The 17,502-nt window shown below is 57.3% G+C and overlaps 1 protein-coding gene across 3 annotated transcripts in view; it reads right to left on the bottom strand.

Moving 5' to 3' along the window:
• The window catches only part of ACTN1 (actinin alpha 1), a 94,233-nt gene that overhangs the window by 5,541 nt on the left and 71,190 nt on the right, over positions 1-17,502 (bottom strand). For all 3 annotated transcript variants that reach the window (XM_036433191.2, XM_036433210.2, XM_036433201.2), the window contains exons 9-16: positions 10,943-11,035; positions 9,414-9,644; positions 7,346-7,493; positions 4,058-4,208; positions 3,467-3,575; positions 2,978-3,118; positions 1,536-1,718; positions 891-1,025 (exon numbers count right to left, since the gene is read on the bottom strand). In XM_036433191.2, the coding sequence (XP_036289084.1) occupies positions 891-1,025; positions 1,536-1,718; positions 2,978-3,118; positions 3,467-3,575; positions 4,058-4,208; positions 7,346-7,493; positions 9,414-9,644; positions 10,943-11,035 (1,191 nt within the window). The remainder of the gene's footprint in view (positions 1-890; positions 1,026-1,535; positions 1,719-2,977; positions 3,119-3,466; positions 3,576-4,057; positions 4,209-7,345; positions 7,494-9,413; positions 9,645-10,942; positions 11,036-17,502) is intronic.

Genomic DNA, 17,502 nt, shown 5'->3' with positions numbered 1-17,502 from the left:
TCTGTTGGCCCTTCATCAATACAGACTTTGCTTGTGAAGAACTCAACCTGGGCTCTGCCCTCAAGGAACTCAGAGGGACATCATGCTCTAACCAGGGACACTGTGGTCGGCAAACTGTGGCTCACGAGCTACATGTGGCTCTTTGGCCCCTTGAGTGTGGTTCTTCCACAAAATGCCATGGCCTGGCGAGTCTTTTGAAGAGGTGGCGTTAGAAGAAGTTTAAGTTTAAAAAATTTGGCTCTCAAAAGAAATTTCATTCATTGTACTGTTGACATTTGGCTCTGTTGACTAATGAGTTTGCCGACCACTGACCTAACCCAAGAGGTGTCCCTTCCCTGACCTACACAGCACCCCTCTATCTGGCCCGCACAATTCAGCAAAAAGTGCCTTGCCTGCCTGAGGTTTACGTCTCTCTCTGGAAAGATCCAAGCTCATTGCTTAGGAGCAGGGATAGTGAAGGAAGAGGCCTGGTCGGCCAGATACGCCATAAGGGTGAGCCAAGTCAGCCACCCAGGCACTAATCCTGCTGTGGGACTTCCTCGTGGGATTTTAGTGGTGTCCCTGTGTGGGTCTTGGCTCAAGGCAGCTGCTAAATGATTCTCTCTTATCATTGATGTTTCTGGCTCTCTCCCCCTCTCCCTTCCTCTCTGAAATCAATAAATATATATTTATAAATAAATAAATACTAAAAAATAAAATAAAAGACCGGATACTGGGATCAGCCCACAGTCTCCCTGCATGAGCTCCATCCCTCTGTAGGGCAGCAGACCAGTCACAGGCTCAGGACCCCCAGTCCGCCTGGGAGGAGACAGGCAAGCCTGTCTGGCTGGGACGAGGGCGGGAAAGGAAGGGGTGGGAGCCTCATGCCTGCCTCCCACGATGGGACCCACCTCCATCTTGGTCTGGATCCAGGGCCCGATGACGTTGGCCTGGGCGCCGAACTGCTTGCGTAGCCTCTCGTTGTGCTGCTGGCGGGTATGCTCCTCCGTCAGGGCCTGGTCCCTCCGAGGCACCAGCTGCCGCACCTGGGGCAGGAGCAACCGTGGGGCATTGGGGGTGGGCCATCTACCTGCCCCACACTTACGATGAAAAGGAGGACCCAAGGAGGGTAGGGCCAGTCAGTAACACACGGGGGTAAAGATGTTGGACGGCTCTGCCAAAACCAGTTTGGCTCAGTGAATAGAGCGTCGGCCTGTGGACTGAAAGGTCCCGGGTTCGATTCCGGTCAAGGGCATGTGCCTTGGTTGCGGGCACATCCCCGGTGGGGAGTGTGTGAGGGGCAGCTGATTGATGATTCTCTCTCATCGATATTTATGACTCTCTATCCCTCTCTCTTCCTCTCTGTAAAAAAAATCAATAAAATATATTTAGAAAGAAAAAAAAAATGTTGGATGGCTCTAGAAATTCAGTCATTCATTAACTTGACAATATGACTAGGTGACAATAACAAGAAACACCGAAATAAATAAAAATCCACCAACCAAAGAAGGGACAAAAATCCCTGCCTTTAGGAAACTTAAAGCCCTTGGACTCACATGGTCCCATTTGCCATTGATCTCCTGAGGCGTGATGGTTGTATAGGGGTTGGTGCCGGCCATGTTGACGTGGTAGGTCTGGACAATCTTGGTCACCTCGTTGTGGATGCCCAGGATGGCCAGGCGCTCCTTGTCAGCATCTGGGAGGGTGGCCTTGAACTGCTCATGCGCTGTGGTCAGTCCCTGGACGGAGATGGGGATGCAGGAGAAGAACAATGACTGGAGGGGCTGGTGCCTGCCATGGGCCAGATGAGCAAAGACAGCCCTGCAGGTCCCAGGGAAGAGGTGGGAGGAAGGGCCCCCCAAGGCCTGAAGGTGTCAACTGAGGATTATCATGGCTCAGAACCAAAAGGGGCAGGCTGGCTGGGGAAGGGGAAGGCAGAGGCATCAAAGCAATAGCTTCCTGCTCAGGGCTGGGGAAGTCAGCAGCGACCTCAAAGGCGCTCATCACCCCTCGGTCAGGCCAGGAACAAGGAGTGCCCCAAGGCCTGCTCCCAGGTGACCTCCCCCAACACAGGCTTCCTCAGCGCTTTGCAAAAGCCCTTGCAGTCTAACCTGTGCAGCTCTATAAAAGGACAAGGAGGCTGTTTACTGATATGCAACAAGTTCCAAGGTATCTGTTACATTAAACATCAAGGTTCAAGCCTTGGCCGATGGGCTCAGTGGTTAGTGTTGGCCCACACACTGAAGGATCACAGGCTAGCTTCCTAGCCCCGGTCAGGTCAGTCAGGGCCCAGGCTGGACACAACCAATGGATGTGTCTCTCTCACACTATGTTTCTGTCTCTCTCTCTCTCTCTCGCTTTCCCTCTCTCTCTCACTAAAAATCAATGGAAAAGCTCTACCAGCATGGCTCAGTGATTGAGTGTCAGCCTGTGAACCAGGTCACAGTTCAATTCCCGGTCAGGGCATATACCCTGGTTGTGGGCTCCATCCCCAGTATGGGGCGTGCAGGGGGCAGCCGATCGATGACTCTCTCTTATCTCTGATGTTTCTTATTTCTTTCTCCCTCTCCCTTCCTCTCTGAAATCAATAAAAATATTTTTTTAAGTAAAAATTAAAAAAATGGAAAAAATACCCTCTAGTGAGGATTAACAATAAATAAATAAATAAAAAGATTGGAAACACAGTATATTATAAAAGCTGTTGTATGTAAGAGTAGGGTGTGGAGGAGACTGTTAACCAGTAAGTATATTTGCTTGCGTATGCAGAGGCTGTGTGTGTGGCCATACTGCTTTCTTCTGGGGGCCGGGGGATAGGAGCACGAACTTCCTGCACAACTTTCTCATCTTTCAGATTTTATACCATCTCCATAGGTTACCTAATCGAAATGAATGCAATGCAAAGGTTTCCAATCTATGAAACTCCTGGGACGCCGTCCTCAGCCCTCTCTCCGCAGGGGCAGCCTGGGGAGTGGGCCTGGCGCGAGGGGGCTGCACCCACCTGGATCTCCTCGATGGTGTGCACGATGAAGGTGTCCTGCAGGTCCTCCATGGCCCCCTCCATCCAGTTGTTGAAGGGTGCCGCCCGCTTGGCGTACTCCAGGTACAGCTGGTCGATGGTTTCCAGCAGTTTCTCTGTCCGCTAGGGGTGTCGAACGGGGTGGAGGGAGGGACATGTGAGCAGGGTCATATCCGGAATCCCTCCCCTCTCCCCGAGGTCCCCCTGGCCAGCCCCGAGTGGCCCAGGTCTGGGAGCTCCGGGCAAACTCGGGCAGAAAGAACAGGCTGTCTGGGCACCACGCCAGGGGGAGGGCGGGAGAGGAAGCATCTCCACAAGCAAAGCCCAGACACAGTGCCCGTGTGAGTGGGTCTTCCGCACTCAGGCCACGGCTGGGGGAAGGTCTGAGGGGCCCCGTGGAGCACTGTTGCCCAAAGCAAAGGGAGTCACAGAGCTGCAGGAGCAGGCCCCCGTCTCCCTCGGGGCCCTCACCTCCAGGGCTTCCCTGCGCTTCTGAGTCAGGGCTCCTAGATTGTCCCACTGGTCACAGATCTTTTGGCACCGGGCGTTGACACTGGGTGAGTCGTAGTAGTCCAGCTCACTGGGAGGGAAGAGACGGGAGGAGTCAGTGGCCCAGGCTCCCTGGGTGACCTGCTGTCCTCCTCACGAGGCTGGGGCGCCAGGGGTGCTGGAAGGCCAGGGGCGCCCCTCCCAACCTTCCCGCTCCTTGCTTTCCGGAGGCCACTGGGAGAAGGCCAAAGAAGGCCCATCCTCCGCTCCAAGGTCCCCTCCCCGACCTCAGCCGGAGGCAGTGCCAGGCTGCACCTGAAGCACAACACCCAGGAGCCACCGAGGCAGGGAGAACTCAAAACCACGGTGGGTCACTCTCTGGTCCTGCACTAGCTACAGGTAAGATCCGAGGCCTGTGACAGGAAGGGTCCCTGGCTAATTCCCCATTTGGGGGGTGGGGGATGGGGTAGATGGCCTTCCTGCCCAGGCACCGAGCTGTCCCACCCCCTCATGGATCAGGGCCACAGCGCCCATCTCCCACAGCCGCGCAGCCCCGGGCCAGGCCACGCTTACTTGAGCTCCTGGGCGATGGCGGCGATCTGCTCCACGCGGTCCTGGTGGGCAGCCAGGTCGCTCTCGAAGGCCTCGTGCTTCTTGAGCAGGGCCTTGATCTCCGAGAGGGTGGCCGTCTCGTAGTCCTTCTGCTGCAGCATGGCCTCTTTGCCTGGGCCCGGAAAGATGGCACAAGGCTGAGCGGAAGCCGGGGCACAGGAGGTCTGACCCTCCACCCCTCAGGGGCCCAGGGGCTCCGGGTCCAGGGGTGCACCCCCCGGGGATGCCCACTGTACAACGATCAATCGTCTGCAGGGTGAGACACCGGGTTATCCACTAAGGGGCCCGGCCAGGGAAGCTGCTGCTCTCCATGGAGCATGAATGTGGTTACACACAGAGGCTATGCCGGGCTGTGGGGAAACGTGTGGGGCATAACATTAACTTTATAGACAGCAGAAAACAACGTGGCATAATCAGGAAAAAAAACAAGCCAAGCAGTAAGGGGTACCCCATTTTATAGTTTCTCCAGGCTGCAGGGAATCCCCCCTCCCCCCTCAATTACTCCCAGTGTGGTCAGTGTGTCCAGGCACTGCATTCACCGATGGCCGGAGCCTTCTTGGGCCAGCAGGTGCACTGTCCTCTCTCTTTAGGGGCAGGCAGGACTCGCATTTCTTGGGTTTCTGTTTCCCGGGAGGACAACGGAATGACCTACGACCTCTCAGGACTCTTAGATGAGATTCCCAGCTGCCTTGTGAAGTGACTAGCAAAGGCCCGGGAGGGACCTGGCCTGGCCGCCCACCCCGGCTGCACCCGTCATGGACGCTCAGCCCCCTCAGTAAACGGAGGCTGGGCTGTGAGGCCAGGGCTGGGCCCAATGTGGCATTTCTCTCCTTCCCTCTACTCCTTCCTGTAAGTCAGAATAACATAACAATACAAAAAACTACAGAGGAGCCTCGTTATCTCCGCCTTTCAGCCTTTCCTTTATGGGCGCGCTAAAACCACAGGGTATATATACGTTACACTTCCTGCTGAAACCGGTTTGGCTCAGTGGATAGAGCATCGGCCTGCGGACTGAAAGGTCCCGGGTTCGATTCCGGTCAAGGGCATGTACCTTGGTTGCGGGCACATCCCCAGTAGGGGGTGTGTAAGAGACAGCTGATCGATGTCTCTCTCATCGATGTTTCTAACTCTCTATCCCTCTCTATCTCCCTTCCTCTCTGTAAAAAATCAATAAAATATATTTTAAAAAATAAATAAGTTACACTTCCTGCTTATGAGATCAGCAGCAGCACATCACCGAGTGTCTCCCTTGGCCCCACCGTCTTCACAGGGGCCACCCGGGGGGGCTGTACATCCGGCCAAGTGGTGAACAACCCACTGTGCTCAACGGGCCCCTCAACTCACACGGTGTACTACAGATGGTCTCACCACAACGTCTCCAGACACGAGATTTCCCCCACACTTAGGGTTAATTCTTCAGACAGTCTCAAGAAATGGAATTCCCAGGTCAGAGGGCAATACACCCTCAGGTATGAATGAGTCCACGTGGCCCGATTGCCAGCACTGCTCATGGCCTGTTGGTGCTGCCAAGCCCACAGGGTGGCTCCTGCTCCGTGTCGTGCTCTGAGCTCTTCCTTGGCCCCGGAGAGGACATGACAGAAGCATGTAGGTGAAGAGTACAACCTCCACCATCGCCCTCTGCTCTGTACCGTCCACACCGGGATAAATAACTCTGTGCACGCAGTGCACAAAGCCCAGCACAGGTACCCACAACAGGGAGCTGAAGCCAACCCCCTGACTGAGTCCAGCACCCTCCTATCCCTACCAAACCAAGCCACCCCCAAGTGGCCATGGGTGCAGCTGTCCCTCTGGTCTCTCGCCTAAGGAGTGAGGGCATAACAGAGCTGAGTGGGGAAGTCTTCGAGCTCAGACCTCCCCTGGCCAATGGGTCTGCCCCGGGGGATCTAGCTGACACAGTCTTGAGGTCCTAAGATTTGGGCAACCCCATTCCCCTCTCCACCCCAGCCCGGGGTCTGAGGAAAAGACTATTCCAGATAAGATGTTCTCTCTGGAGTTAACCTCAGCTGCCAATCACACACACAAAGCCCGGGTGCCTTCGGGCTGGAGGAATGGAGACACACGCAAGAAAAGCAAGGGCTCTGCTTCTCTGAAACCGGAGGCAGAAGCAGGAGGAGGGAAGGCGTGGAGGGGAAACACGCAGGCCACCATCTCCTGATGAGAGCCAGGTGCCATGAAATGTGAAGCCAGCAATAACCCTACGAGGGGCTGTCCTGAGTTGAACGGTGCCCTCCCAAACTCAGGTCCACCCAGACCTCAGAATCTGACCACATCTGGAACTGAGGTCTTTGCAGATTTTCTTGGTTAAGATGAGGCCCTTATGGATCAGGGTGGCCCCAACCCAACGATGGTGCTTTCATTAGAAAAAGGAGTGGGGGACTCAGTCACAGAGATGCAGAAAGGAGCTGCTATGCAACGACAGAGGCCCAGGGAGGGAAATAAGGCAAGGAATTCTGGGATTGCCGCCAACCAGCAGACCCAAGGACTAAGCATAGGAAGCAACCCTGCCGTCACCCAATTTAGGACTTCTGGCGTTTGAACTGTGTCAGAATAAGCCACCCAGCTTGTGTTGCTTTGTTGCCGCAGCCCCAGGAAACGAACCCAGGAAGGCAACATCATCACCCACGTGGTCCCAATGAGGAAAGGAGACCTGGGGTCAAGTCTCGGGACTAAATTTTACACTGCTGCTTGGTGGCAGGGTCAGGATTCGAACCCCCACCTCCCTGCCTCAGGGAAATCACTAAGATGGCCTGAGCCAGTGGTCGGCAAATTCATTAGCCAACAGAGCCAAACATCAACAGTATAACGATTGAAATTTCTTTTGAGAGTCAAAGACCGACTTCTGCGCACGGGCCACAAAGCTTCAATCACACTGTACATGCGCGCCCAAATGTGGTCTTTTGTGGAAGAGCCACACTCAAGGGGCCAAAGAGCCGCACGTAGCTTGCAAGTTGCAGTTTGCCGACCACTGGCCCTGAGCTATCAGCAATGGGCCTAGCTCTGTACTACGCCAGGAACTCCTCTCGCTGCTTCACATGTACGAATTCACTTCATCCCCATAAACCTGGCAGACTGGTGCTACTATTATCCCCACTTTACAGATGAGAATACGGGGGCAACCAACGTGCCTACAGCCAAAGCCCTAGAAAGAGAAAACAAAACCAGCAAAAGCAAGAGTAGAAAGTTGTGGCCGATGGCTGGGCTGGGGGAGCGTGAAAGCGGCCGCCTCACCGTCCGTCCAGGCCTCGTGGATGGAAGCCTTCTGCCGGAACTTCTCTGCCAGGTGGTCAAGCCTCTCCAGCCTCCGGATCTCGTTCAGCAGCCACTCCTCGTACCCCTTCTCCGCCTGCTCCAGGCAGCCCCAGGCGCTGTTGATGTCCTGCGGGGAGGGAAGGTGCACGGTCAGCCCGCAGCTGCCCCAAGCCTTCCAGGAGCCTCTCGCCCACCTTGGCCGTGTCTGGCCATCTCCACCCGCCCCCACGCATCCCCACTGGTATTTCCCTGGGCTCCTGGGCAGGGAATGGGGTCCGAGTCCACGTCGGCCACTCAGCTGTGCGGCGAAAGAGCCCAAGGCCTTCTGTGGCCCCAGGACCGACCTCCAACAGGTCTCTCCACGGTTCCGGATCGCTCAAGGGCTCTGGGAGCCTGCAGGGACCCTGACCTGGGCAACGAGTCTGAGGACAGTGACTTGCTGAACACAAACCCATAGCTCTTTAGACAGGGAACCAGCAACAGGACCGCCCGCTAGTGACCATGAAGCTGCTGGGCGAGGCAGCAATGGGCTGAACCTGGCCTGCAAGCCACTCGAATCCCTCACTGGGTCTCCACCCTGTGCCCGTGCCCGGGGCCTGGCTGCAGCTGCCCAAGGGGGTGGGGGTGGGGGGCACTTTTCCGAACTTGCACAGACCCTCCGGCCAGCACTGGTTCTGGTCACCCGAAAGCTGCTGACTCAGCCTGGAACCATGAAGGACCACAATTTCCCTAACAGTAGACACGTCAGGGGCCTTTGTCCTCGCTCCGATTTCCCTGGAATCCCGCCTCCTCCTAACGCTGTTTGCAGGTTTTGCCCTTTCCCGCTCCTGGCTTTCTGTGCCCAGGCCTTTTCGTTTACTCTCCATCTTAGAGGGCAAACACTCTACCCTGGTGAGTTTTTGAAGTTCCTTTTACATATGTCTCTGGCTTATACAACGTCTCCCCCGAGTCCTCCAGAGTACACAGAGAGAAATGACATCTAAAGTGACATCTATGTCATAATGACACAGAAATCTGTTAGTTTTTTTTAAAAAAGAGCAGTTTATTAAATAAAACATGCTTTAGGTTTCCCTTAAAGACTAAGAGAATCTTTCCCCCTTCCAATTTTTTAAGTGAATAATGGGGTCGTAAGATTATAGCTAATTTCTAGGTTCTGAATTTTGCTTATTTGTATCAGAAATAGCCTACCACAAAAATCTGTTACTTGTTTAAGGTAATAAATGTGGTGTTCTTTTAGGTGCTTAAACAAGATTCCATGGAAGTAAAAATTATCTTTATCAGGCCCTGGCCGGGTAGCTCAGTTGGTTAGAGCAGTGGTTGGCAAACTCATTAGTCAACAGAGCCAAATATCAACAGTACGACGATTGAAATTGCTTTTGAGAGCCTAAAACTGACTTCTGCGCATGGGCCACGAAGTTTCAATTGCACTGTACATGCGCGCCCAGCAAGTGGTATTTTGTGGAAGAGCCACACTCAAGGGGCCAAAGAGCTGCATGTGGCTCGAGAGCCGCAGTTGGCTGACCACTGGGTTAGAGCATCATCCCCATACGCCAAGGTTATGGGTTCAATCTCCAGTCAGGGCACATGCAAGAATCAACCAACGGATACAAAGTTAGTGGAACAACAAATCAATGTTTCTCTCTCAAATCAACCAACTAAAAAATTGAAAAAAAATTATCTCTCACTACTGAATTATGCCCCCTTTGGGACATTCTGTTTGCAAAGATGATTTTTGAGAGGTGGGAAGCTGGCGGTGCCCGGGAGTCTGGGGTGGATGTTAGGGTCTGGAAGGGCCAGTCTGGCCTGGAAAGGTCAGGAGCAAGAGGCTCCCCGGGGAGAGAAGCCGCCCACCTCTGGGTGCCGGTGGAGCCTGGCGGGTCACCTGGAGGAGCAATGTTTCCGGGGCAGGATATGCAGATCAGGCCCGGCTACAGAACCATGTGGGAGCAGCTCAGAGACGGAGGCTGATGGTAGGGGGGCGGCCGGGGGGAGGGGGGGAGGGAAGGGGAGGGGAGGGGAATGACCCCAAGCTGGCCCCCTGGCTCACCGAGACCATCCTGCCCTCGGAGGGCATGAAGGCGGGCCGGTTGCTGAGGCGCAGCTTGGTCTGCAGCGTGTTGAAGTTGATCTCCAGCTGGCACTTCTCCTGCACCTTGGGCGGCTTGTGCAGGCGCCGGTAGTCGCGGAAGTCCTCCAGCTTCTGCTGCATGGCCTGCATGGTGTTCTCGGGCGCCCGGTTCTCCAGCCACGGGATGGTGCGGCGGATCCACTCCAGCAGCTGGGGGCGGGTCAGGGCGTGGAGATGCAGGAGGGAGGGAGGGACGAGGGCCAGCGCCCCTCTCCTCCGAGTCCGTCCCCCCCCCCCACACACACACACACGCACACAGGAGGCGCTGGCAAGCGTCTCTCCCAACAGCACACTTTTCCCAACCTCCCCCCCCCCCCAGGCCACGCCCAGGCCACCGGGGCAGGTTCCAGGCCCTTCCCTCCGAGAACCTGGCCTTCGTGAAACCTGGCCACTGAGGTATATTAACCCCCAGCCGGCACCACAGCCTCCCTGCTCTGTCCAGGGAAGAACCGGACTAAGAGCAGGAGACTGACTTCCGGTTCTAGGTCTACTGCCTGGCCAGGCCTCAGCTTCCTCGTCTAACCCATGGGCAGGGGTAACAGCTGTTCCCTGAGGTCCTTGGTCAAGGCCTTCTAGAATGTGGTGCCTGACACAAGAGAACAACTGGCTCCTGGGGCGCGAGCAGGGTGTGGCCTGGGCTGTTTTCCTTGATGCGACGGAGGAGCAGTGGAGGTGGTGACAGGACATACACGGCTCCCAAACTAAATCACCTGAACAGTCCTGGGGGTTAAGGGTTATGGAGGGGGTGACCAAGGCCCTGGAGGCTATGTGACTTGCCAAGGTCACAGCTGGAATGGTGAGCAGTGACCACACCCAGGCACTGGGGGCCCAGAACCTGGGGTCCTACTAGGCTGGAGAGCCGATCCACCAAGGGGCAGGGCTGAGCTGTTCAGAAAGCTGCATGCTTTTAAGGAGAAGCAGGTGCAACCTTACAACTCAAGTGTGGTCAAAGGCAGAAGAGCAGACCCAGCCCTGCCCCTTCCTGTCCCCTGGGTGGGCCCAGCCACGAAGCCAGCCTGAGCCGGAAACCATCCACCCGCAGCCCATACCCCCAGTACCAGACCTGCTCCTCTGCCAGCTTAAGTGACACTCACAGAACAGACACCAGCTGCAGAGCCTCTGAGACCCCCTTGGCTCAAGTCTCACGTGGCAAGTGAGAAAACCAAGACCCACAGAGGTGAAGGGACTGCCCAGGCTCACTGTTGGAAAAGCCGGGGACTGACTCTCTCTCTCTAAAGCCCAGAGATTGGCACCTGAGCCCCTGTCTGCTTTTGGGAGAACAAAGAGGAGCCCTCACTTCCCTGGGTCAACTGTGCTGGGGTCACGGGCCACACCCAGCCTGGGACTGTGCTCTGGGATGGATTTGAAGGTACAGGTTCTGGGGCTCCCTTCTCCCTTGGGGTGGGGTGGCAGGCCTTGCTGGGGCCAGAGAACCCATGGGTACCCACATCGCTGGCCAGCTTCTCGTAGTCTTCCATGAGCTGTTCATTCTCCTGGTTCACGGCCAGCACCTTGCAGATACGATTGGCTGCTGTCTCCGCCTGGCAAGAGGACAAAGGGGCACGGGTCAGCCACTAGGAGCACCCAGGAGGCACAGGCGCAGACAATGCCCCTCCACCCTGCCAGCTCCCGAGACTTCAAGTTCACCACCGCACCCCTCCTCGCCATCCTCTCTGCCAGCCCAGGCTCAGCCCCGTGGGTCGAGGATGCTGGATAGAGGTCCTGGTGGCTGAACAAGGTCCCGGAGAAGGGCCTGAGTTTGAGACCCAACAAACCCACTGACGAATACATTCAGAAGGCTCAGGTCAGGTGGCGAGGTGATCACATCCATCCTGGAATTCCAAGTGGAGGCCCTGGATCCCCAGGCTCAGGATCCCCGGCTGGATTTGCCAGGATCTTGGAGAGGCAGGAAGTCCAACCGGGGAGCCCCGGAGGAAGAGCGGACTGAGAAGGCCCGGGCCTCCCAAAGTCCCCACAGTATCTCCCAAGGCTCCTGGCCCGAAGTTCAAAGCGCTTTCGCCCAAACAGAAGGACCCACTGCTGCACGAAACGCAGGGCTTCGGATCAGCCCGGCCTGAGCAGGACGCCCAGAAGTAGGCATGGCACCCCTGGGAAGCCGAGCACACACCGCACTGACAGCTGGGCGCGCAGACACCCTGTGGGCTCAGCAGCCAGAGGAGCGAAAGGGGCCCGAATGGCAACCGCACCCAAAGGCCCAGGAACCCCAGGGAGACGCCGCCTCCTCCGGCCGTGCGGGGCACTGTGCACCTGACACGGGCAGAGCCAGGCGCTCCTAATACGCCTCCCTCAGGAGACGGTTTTAACTCAGCTGTGTTCTTGTGCAAAGGAGGGGAACTCAGAGCTTTTGGGGGGCCCTGGGATGGAAGGAAGACAGCCTGTGAGAAGATGATAAGCATCTTGGGGCCCCGGGGAAGTGTGACCCTGCTGATGGGTGACAAAGGCTTAAGGGTTGTAGAAAGAGGGGCCCGCACGGCTGATGGATGAATAAGACAAAACGGGTTTCGTTGCAGCCAGACAGCCTGAGGCTGGGCGTAAGGAAGAGCTTCCTGAGAAGGAGGAAGGCATTAGAATTGGGATGGGATGACTAAGAACATGTAAATGCTTTTTCCTTGCAGAATTTCTGAAATAGGACATACACCCACTAAACCATATGACTTACAGGGGACCAAGCTGGGATGTGTGTGTGAGGGGGGCAGAGTGAGATCATCACAAATGTCCTTTCAAGCTCAAAGTCGAGACTGTACCCCTCCAGGGCGAACCGTCAGACCGGGGGGTGGGGGGGGGGGTGTTTCCTCCAGGAGGGAATGGTCAGAGGGGGAGCTAAGGGCCCTCTGGTCTCAAGAAAATGAGGGAGGAAAAGAAGAAGAAACTAAGGGCAGGAGTCACATCCTAGACCCTCCTCCCCTGCTCCCCACCCAACTCTGTGCTAGAAACGGCACTTCGCTCACAGAACTCCCGTTTGGTAGTCTTTCCTTTGGAGGAACAAGTAACCCTGGGGAATCCCAAGAGCTGACAAAGAGGGAGATTCCTTTCTGCAGTCTGTCCCTGAAGATGGGGGCCCCGGGGACCCCTGTGAGGCAGAGGGTCCCGGGAACCAGGCTGGCATGCCCACTGGCTGGAGGGCCAGGGCAGGCGACCCGAGGGAGGCCTTCCTCGCCTTGGTGCTGATGTGTGGAACTCGGGGTAGCTACACAGACCCCTGCTCAACGTGCTGACCAAGCAGGAAAGGAAGAATCGGGGGTGAGGAGGACCACCCATCACAGGCAAACAGCAGCTGCCGCTGTGCTATTTCAGGAATAAAGCTCCTCCTCAACCTCAAATCCCCCTCATTCATCTTGAAATCCTGGGCTCCCAAGTTATAAACATCACGTGTCAGTTTATCACACGGGCAGACTGAGTGATGCCTGCATTTGTGGGGTTTGGGGAAACAGGGCCTAGGACCTCGGGAGCCTGGCCCATCCCTCAGAGCCCATTGGCAATTTCGGAGTCCAAGGGGGGATCCTTTTGGACGCGGTCTGGGGGAGTTCCCATGTGGGCCTCCTGGGGACTTTTTACAAAGACCCAAGCCCTCCTCTCAGCCTGCCCCATCCCAGGCTGGCCTCGCCAGGAGAGGCAGACCAAGAAAACCCATGGTCATAACCAGTAAGTCTGCCTTTGGAAACAAAGCATGGACATCATGGAACAAAAAAAAGGCCTTTGGTCTCCCCCTTGAGGGACAGCCTGCCCCTCCCCCATCCCCTGCCACCAGGAAGCAGGCTGGAATCCAGATTGGACTTTAGAAAACATGACAGGCACAGTCTTCAAACTCTGACCCTCCCTCGCTCTCCCTGCTCAATTCCTCCCCCACAAGCAGGCAGGCAGCCCTATAGGAGCCTGCTGGGTGATGGCTTACACCTGCTCGCACTGGGTCCCTGTGTAGAGAGGGGTTCCCTCACCCACCCTCCCAGCCCAGGAAGTCAGAGAGACCAGCCCGGGAAGAGAGACTTGGTAAGGCCTCCAGGGCTAACCCTGGAGTGAAAGGCAGGAGAAGACTCCTGAGGGTGGGACCTGGGCCTCCCCGCAACGTCCTGCTTTCCTCTCCCGTGGCTTCAGGAACCCTGGGCGGGAACTCAGGACGGGGGCACCCAGCACCACCACGTCTGTAAGAGCCTGCGCTCGGTCAGAAGCCCAAAGGAGAGATCTGTTCCGGGGAAGAATGACTCGCCCCCTGAGGAACCCGGAAACTGAAGCAGCCCCCGTGTCATGGCTTGGGGCTCAGAGAGGGTGGAACCCAGGAGCAGAACGCTCAGCTCTTCCAGATGGGGACAGAAAGGATGCAGCACAGGCCCCACTGGCTGAGAGTATCTGAGAGGAACAGCCCGACTGAAGGGCCGAAGGAAGAGGCTGGTGGAAATCGGTGTTCACCTTTCCTGGTTTCTATCTTTTTCAGGGACCCACTCGAAGCTGCACTACCTTCTCTATCACAGTCCTACGTTTGGTTTTACGCTCGAGTCATTTCTTTAAAAGCACGGACCGTGATTCCCGGAGTTTGGAGAGATCCCAAATGACAGTGCCAGCTGGCCCCAGCCAACGCACAGCTCTGAGACCAGCTACTCCGACGGCAGCGCCACTCCAGCTGCCACAGGCAGAGTCTGGAGAGGCCTCGTCATTGAGGACGGTGACATCAAACCATGTGGCCAGATGACACCCGACCCGCGGCCCACAGATTCCCACGAATGCCACAAAGACCTCCTCCGTGACCTTCTCAGTCCGTCATTTCCCAAATCTAACTAGAATTGCCTACTTCCTTCCTCCCGAGTCAGCGCCCCGCCCCGGTGTCCTGCCAGGGAGTCCCCCAGACCGAGGTGAGCTGGCCCCACAGCAGCTCAGCCCTGTCCCCACTGCGGTCCCTGCTCCAGCAGTGGGACGGGACCCAGACCAGCACTAACGTGCTGCTCTCCTCTTGCAGGCTGCCCTTCCCACCCTCCCTGAGCCTTTCGCTCGAGGGCTCCTATCCGACCCTTAAGGCTCAAGCTCAAGTGTTTCCTGCTCCACAGTCCCGGTCCCGCAGCCCCGCACCCGCCCTCCCCCGCAGGTCTGCAGCCGAGCGAGCGGCGCACTGGCTACACAGCAGCCATCCTGCCTCCTTCCATGAAGGGTTTTCCCAGATGGGCCATGAATTCCTTCAGGGCAGTTGGGGGTTTCTTCCCCCAGAAGATCCACAACAGCAAATAAAGCAACCAACTGGCAAAGAGAGGATGCAGACGGCACCTCCTAATCGCATCCAGAAACACCTACAGCTCGAGCCTGAAAGGGGAGTTTCTCAGAGACTGTTCCCGCTGGGCCACGACCGTGAACTTTAAAAGCTTTACAATCGGCGTCCACAGAATCTGCGTGTTGCCTGCTCATTCTAAAACCCCCTGCAGGGAAGAGGAGAGCTGAGGAAGAATTAGAACCACAACCAATGGTTCAAACTGAAGCTGGTCCTCATCTGACTAGAAAAACTTATCACGCACACTTGCATGCCACTCACCTATGTTGGGTACACGTACTGCTACCTCTGCACACACGTGTACACACACGTGCAGGCATGCATTAGACCCTCTGCCTTTCTAGTTCCACTGTCCAAGGCTTGACAAGAGAAAGACAGGGGAGGGGAGAGAGGGCACCGGGCACGGGTTTCGGCACATTTCCCCACCTCGGCTCCAGACGCGAAGGAGACAAGCACACACAAGGGTGTGTGTCTGAAGGACTTCTCCTTCCTCCGCAGGAGAGAGGAAGGACCCCCACCCCCCTGCCATGGCCTGCTCAGCTCCAAGCAGCTGCCTGAACCTTGCAGGTGGTGAGGGGCAACACTGGGTGAGGCCCTGACCCAGGACGTGAGAGGAACACCCTCCCTCCCCTCACTGCCACTTCCCTCCACCGAGCTGGGGGTCTTATCCTCCGATGTGGACAAAGGGAGCATGAAATGGTTGCAACAGAGATGAGTGAGAGGAAGAGGGCGTGGGGGTAGGTGGTGTAAGACTTGGGAGGGAGAAAAGCAGGCACACACACACATACACACACACACACACACACTCCTCCCAAGCATTATCACAGCCAGGACACAGGGAAGGTTCTGACAGGGAAGGCCAGTGTCAACTGGCACAAAGCCCGGGACAGAACCCCTGGAGGAGGAAAGAGGAAGGAGCCCTGGACAAGAGCAGCCAGCCTGTCTGTGGTTATCAGGGTGGGGGTCCCCCGAGGCACCCAGATGGATGCTGCTCACATCCCGGCTAAAAGGTGGGGGGTCCGAGAGAGAGAGCAGCAGCAGCAGAGGTGGAACAAAGAGAAAGAAAGCGAGAAGCAGGCCAGAGGAGAGGCTGCCAGGGCTGGGCCTCCTGGGAGGGCCCGGGCACCTAGGAGGGCGCCTCCATCTCCGGCAGCGCCAGTGAGGCCTGGAAGGAAGGGGAGGGGCCGTGGGGCCCACCCAGGCCAGGGAGGGATGGTGCCTCTGTGTAATTTCTTAAAGGCTCCTCTTCCTCAAGGCACCTGAGCTGAAACACGGTCACATGGACTATGTGAGAAGGCATTTTTTTACCGCCGTTGGGGGGATTCTAGTGATGCGCATTGCAACCTGCGTTGTCTACGGTGCACACAGGGCCCTCTCGTGCGTGAGCAGCCTGCCCTGCTGTCCGAGCGGGCCTGGGGGGAAGGGTCAGGCAGGGCTCTGTGCCTCCGGCCTGGACACCAGGGAGAAGGCAGGAAGGCTTCTGGCTGCTCTGGCCGCTGGACTGTTGGAGAGGATGGTCAGGCCTCAGTGGGGAGGAGGGAGAGAGACATAGGGGACGTAGGGGTACGGACAGGAAGCAGAGCCAAGAGTTGTGCTGCTGGGATAAGGGCTCTTGTCGAGGGAAGGAGCTGAAACCACAGGCTTCCCTCCGGGCTGTGACGCCCACTGTGCCCAGCGGGTAGGGACAGGGATGCAGGCGGCCATCAGAGCCTCCGGAATCTTCAAGTGTCCTGGCCAAGGTTCAGAGCGCGCCCCGCCCCGTGACGCTGTGCCCGGGGTACCGGAGGACGGAGCGCAGGTGAGACCGAGGGAGAGCTCACCTTCTGCGCGCCCGAGAAGGCGCGGCAGTGACATGAAACATTAGGTCACATGGCCTTCCCAGCCCGCCTTAGCGTGCCCACACATCTGCACAGAGAAGGAGAAGAGGTTGAGGAGGCAGTGGGCGGCAGCAGCAGCAGCAGCACAGAACACACCCCATCAGCATGGGGGACAGAGAGAACACCAGACGGACAGACAGACAAACAGGAGTGAGGGAATGGCAGAGAGAGGGGAAATGAGATGGAAGGAGGAGAAGGGGCACGGGGAGGGGAGAGCAAGGCTGAGACAGGGTGGGAGAGAGAGCATGGGGGCAGACTGGGCAGAGGGAGGCGGTGGGGGGAGCACCCCGGTCATGCATGTCAGGACGGGTCACTTAGCCACCGTGTGAGGATGAGGAATTTGCCGGGGCACGTGACAAGTCCACGGTCCAACGCCATGCAGGCCACGCCTGTGGTCCCGTGTCCACGGCGACCTGGATGCTGTGCTCCCGGGTCCTGCCTGGGAGGGGCCTGGGAGAGGGCAGCTGCTGCTGACTGAGCGTGGCCGGGGGAACATGCATGTCTCCCCCGTCTGTGCGTGAACGATGCTCCTCCGTGTGGGGCCTGGTGCAGTGCAGAGCGGGCACCGCGGGACTTTAGCCTCAGGCCTCTCGGAGCCACGTTGGGCCAGGACACTCGAAGGGGCTCACAGCTGCCCACCCCTCCGTCTTCCCTCCGAGGGGCTGTGCTTATGTGCAGGAACGCAGTGCAGAGTGCCCCAGCATGGGGGTCCCCGGCAGGGTACAGGAGGAAGCACCGAAACCCAAGGGGCTGGGAACAGACCTGCCAAATCGTGTCCACGCAGGAGGAAGGTGGGGGCTTCCTGGCACCTTTGCCAACAGGCCAGTGAGGACAGGAGGCCCCTCCCCGGGTCTGCCTC

This window comes from Pipistrellus kuhlii, unplaced genomic scaffold (genome assembly GCF_014108245.1).
Source record: "Pipistrellus kuhlii isolate mPipKuh1 unplaced genomic scaffold, mPipKuh1.p scaffold_m20_p_1, whole genome shotgun sequence".
Lineage (NCBI taxonomy): Eukaryota > Metazoa > Chordata > Mammalia > Chiroptera > Vespertilionidae > Pipistrellus > Pipistrellus kuhlii.
This window is presented reverse-complemented; position numbering and strand designations above follow the sequence as displayed.